Source organism: Molossus molossus, unplaced genomic scaffold (assembly GCF_014108415.1).
Source record: "Molossus molossus isolate mMolMol1 unplaced genomic scaffold, mMolMol1.p scaffold_m16_p_12, whole genome shotgun sequence".
Classification (NCBI taxonomy): Eukaryota; Metazoa; Chordata; class Mammalia; order Chiroptera; family Molossidae; genus Molossus; species Molossus molossus.
The window spans coordinates 44,061,990-44,066,494 of NW_023425347.1; the positions used below are offsets into that span (position 1 = coordinate 44,061,990).

Here is a 4,505-nt window from a genome sequence, read left to right on the forward strand (position 1 = left end):
AATATTAAATGCATAAAATCTTTTTCTCTTATGTATAAACACACAAAATATTATCTCCTGCTTTTTCCCGTTTTTCTGACATGTGCAACCTTCTTGGTCTTTTACTTTGCCACTGATGCTAGAGACAAAGATGCAAGAAATATTTCACTTCCCTCTTAATAAACGACGATTAAGACTCAGTCTCAATATCGGGGAGACCATATGAAGAGGTGGAGCCTGGAGCAACTCCAGTCTTTACCTCCAGTCAATAGTTGGAGGGGAAAATGTGGGTCAAATATCTTGATGTTTCAAGGAGTAGCAGAAATACACACTTGAGATTTTAAAAAATTGTACTTTTTAGTGTTGGCAAATAATTCAATTTTTTTCTAACATTATACTGCTCAGATAAAATGCATCGCTGGCCAGGTATAGCCGATAGCAGATCTGTGTAAGATGTCAATAAATGTTTTGTTCTTTCAGTTGTTGATGTGACCTTATCAAATTCAAAAGTAATTTAAGATGCTTAAACTTAAAAGGTTCCCAAGGAAACACAAGACCAGGGGGCAAGTAATTCAATTCTGGGTTCCAAATCACTGCAGAAAAATACCTGTATTCCTGGTTAAGCAGAAAAACAACAGCTCTCTGGTCCACGGTCATTGCAAGCTCGCCTGGTGCGGTATTTAAATGAAAAGATAAATGGAAGAAGTCACATTACCTTTTCCCTTCAATCTTTAACTCAATGAGGTTATCATTCTTCCCCCTTTCCTCCCCTTTTTCTGCTCTATCAAATCTGAAAGTGTGTTATTTTGTGTCATTTTAGGGTTTCCCAATAGAAAAAGTACCAGAATGTTTGAAATCACCAGGTAAAAACAAAGAAATACATATCATCTGAGCCATAGATACACAGAAGGTAGCTGATTCAACTCATGTTTAAATTCAATAATTCAGTCACAACGCTAAAAAAAAAGTCTATCTGAAGAAGCATCAGAATAAAAGAATTTCTGAAAAATTTCAGCGTGACTAATCATCTAATTTTACATGTTTTTACAGAATGACTATCCTTCCAGGAGTTCATTAAAAGCCATTTAATAAGAATTGTAAGATGTTAACATTATCTCCAGTTCCAGATCTAACATCATCACAATTTACAGAATTTATTCATCAAAAGTATGTCCTTTAATTTTAATTAGTGTTAGCTTTAAAATGCATTTCTATTATCTATTTTACCAAGTTAACTTTTATGACGCAATGAAAAAATACAAGTACAAATCACAGACAGACTTCACTTAGGAAATTTAGACACCAATGATAATATTAAGAACTTCTTAACACTGTTTTTTAGGTTAAGGTCCTCCTATAAGCTTTAAAAAGTTCTGGGGTTTTTTTGAGGATTTACTGTCATTTATTGAGAGCCTGCCCTCCCCACCTGGCAGTGTTTAGGTCACTTGTAGATCTGCTGTGCCAGCCTCAGGAAGATGGCTGGGGGCAGGGGTGAAGAGTACTGCTCAGTGAGATCCATAAGGTGGCTGTAACGGTCTTCCTCATACTGCAAGAACACAGCCTGCAAATCCAGCTCCTCGCAGAGTGCTTTCACCCGCGCCACCTTCTCAGCCTCTTTCTGCCCATAATTCTCCTGCGGGATCTGACGCTGTTCCGGAGAGGCCCGTTGCAGACCCTGAACCACCAGCCAGCTGCATTTGTTGTCCTGGATGTCAGTGCCAATCTTGCCCGTCACACTGGAGTCCCCAAAGAGGTCAAGGTAATCATCCTGAATCTGAAAGAGCTCTCCGATCTCCAGCAGGATCTTCTTGGCATTGGCATGCTCTTTCTCCCCGTCAGTGCCCGCCATGTACATGGCAGCAGCTACAGGAAGGTAGAAGGAGTAGAAAGCTGTCTTATACTTGACAATAGATTTGTACCTCTTTTCAGTGAATCTCCCAAGATCCACATTGCCCTATGGGGCTGTGATGAGGTCCAAGGTCTGTCCAAGCTCAGTCTGAAAGGAACACTGCAGGAAGAGTTCAATCAGGTTCAGGTAATAGGGCTGCTCCCGGCAATAGAGCTTCAACAGTCGGTAGATACATGCTTCCAGAAGCATAGAATCATTAATGGCATCCAAACCTATGCCTGGCTTCTGATACCAGCAGATCTGCCCCCGTCGGGTAAGAGATGAATCCATAATGTCGTCTGACACCAGGAAGAAAGCTGGAGCAGTTCCACACACCAGCCCACAGTCATGGCCTGCTGGAGACTATCAGCATCCTGGTTTTTTGGTTCCACCAGATCCTGGAATGTTGTCAGCACCGTCATACCCTGTTGGTACTTCCCTCCAATGACATTGTACTCCAGGACCTCCTTGAGCCGGGCAATAGCATCTCCTGTTTCTGGGTGTCCCATGTCATCCTCAGTCAATGCCTTGACAATATGGGAGAAGTGCTGGATGAAATCCTGCTTTTTTGTATCACAAACATCCAATTTCTGGTCTCCATTCATTCTGAGGGAGGAGTAATGTATTCTGTCCTGTATGCCGCCTAAAAGTTCTTAATTGACTTGCTATGGTAAGTCAGACAGACCCAATAAAGTATGTAAAACTAATGTTAATGCCTCTGAGTAATATTTTGAGGAAGCACAGTAGTCTCACCAACTTACTCATTGGTATGCCGTTGACTCTTGAATTACACGGGTTTGAATTTCATGGGTCAACTTATATGCAGTTGTTGTTTTGTTTTGTTTTCAATAAATAAAGTTGGCCCTTCCCGTAAGAGGGTTTTGCACCTGCAAATTTAACCAACTGCAGATAGAAAATGTATTTTTGCATTCCTAACCACAGTTTTCTACCAGAGGTTCCCCATTGAAAATGTTGTTTTCTATCAGAGGTTGATTGAATTCCCATTGCAAGGGTGGGGCGGCACCCCTAACACCTGAGTTGTTCAAGGGTCAACTCCATATTTAAATCCTTTCAACAAAAGTTAGTTAAGCACAGCCCTGGCCGGTTTGGCTCAGCGGTTAGAGCGTCGGCCTGCGGTCCGGAGAGACCCGGGTTCGGTTCCCGCTAAGAGCGCGTACCTCGGTTGCAGTTTGTCCCCGGCCCTGGTCGGTCGTGCGGGTGGCAGCCACTCGATGTGTCCCTTCACGTCGATGTTTCTCTCTCTCTCTCCCTTCCTCTCTCTCCCTCCCGCTCTATCTGTACAAAAAATGGAAAAATATCCTCGGGTGAGGATAAAAAAAAAAAAAAGGAAAAATGTCCTCGGGTGAGGATTAAAAAAAAAAAAAAGTTAGTTAAGCACATCCTATGTGCCTGTGCGGCCCATTGTACTAGGTACTGGCAATAAAATGATAAATAAGTATGCAAAGATCTTTCAGAATTAGTATTTACTGATCCCTAGACTATATAAAGTATGGCAAAAGTAGGTTTACAGTTGTTCCTATGGAAAATAATATAATAATTAATAAATAATAATACAAGAATAAACTCTATGTTTCCCATACTCTCAACCATAAACCTAATTTCCTCCCACTCTGTATAATGCTGTTATAAGAGAGGGTAATTTGAACTGCAAAACTGAAGCATAGCCTATTATAAATAATCCTTGAGTCTCTATACAGTTTCTGCTTGAGCATTTGGAAGTTTCAAGTGTGTAAGAATCATATCCTGTTAACAGCATTATGTACATATTAGAGGTAATTATGTGTTCTTACATCAAGTATTTGAAACCTTTGGGATTCATAATTTAATCAAGGGGCTCCAGAGTCAGCTGGCATGTTATTAACCAGCTATCTACTCTGCCTCAAAATGCTTATGTACAGAAAACTAGCATTACACTTTAAACAGCTCCATGAGATATTTTATTTAATAAAAAACACATCCACGTATATATACACAAACATGCACACATGTATGTCTTGTCATCCAAAGAAGCCTAGAAACTGATCAACACAGTAGTAAAATTTCCATTAGTGTAGTTAATTCCCATGAAAAGAAGATAGAATGTCTTGAATAGAGTATTGATTTCAAGGCTAGGACAGGAATTTTTAAAAAAGAGCCTGGAATATTTTGACCTACCAGACTACATGGAAGCTGTTAGCAGGACTCAAGAGCCAACATAAAGAGAATACCACTGGTCAAAGATGGGGAAAGTTGAGCTTCCATTAAAATATATATATGTGTTTAAATTTATGGTTTCATTGTGATATTTTTTATTTCAGAAGAAGCTAGAGAACCAATTTATTATCTTAAATAATAGTTAAATAGAGGAAATAGGGATTCAGCCTTGAAATGGGATCAAAAGATTTATTTTGGCTTTCTTCTATATATTGAAACAATGAGCAGCCAAATAAATGAAGAATGCATTTATTTATAAAAGTATTTTAATTATGAGATAGAAAATAATTTATAGAATTAGAATATCTCCCTCCATTGAATTAATAAATTAAGGCACTGGGCATTCATAGCTGCTAACAGCAAAGAAAATCAAAACTGAAAAAATCAAAACATGGTGTACCTTCTGATGAAAGAAAACAGCACC

The 4,505-nt window shown here is 39.2% G+C and overlaps 1 protein-coding gene across 1 annotated transcript; it reads right to left on the bottom strand.

Annotated features, from left to right (window-relative positions):
- Nucleotides 1-1,420: 1,420 nt before the first annotated feature.
- LOC118626915 (farnesyl pyrophosphate synthase-like) lies at nt 1,421-2,496 on the bottom strand. Its single transcript, XM_036256942.1, is given in 2 exon segments — nt 1,421-2,184; nt 2,187-2,496. Coding segments are annotated over 2 exon segments (1,050 nt in total). The 5' UTR covers nt 2,473-2,496.
- Between the last annotated feature and the right edge of the window lie 2,009 nt (nt 2,497-4,505).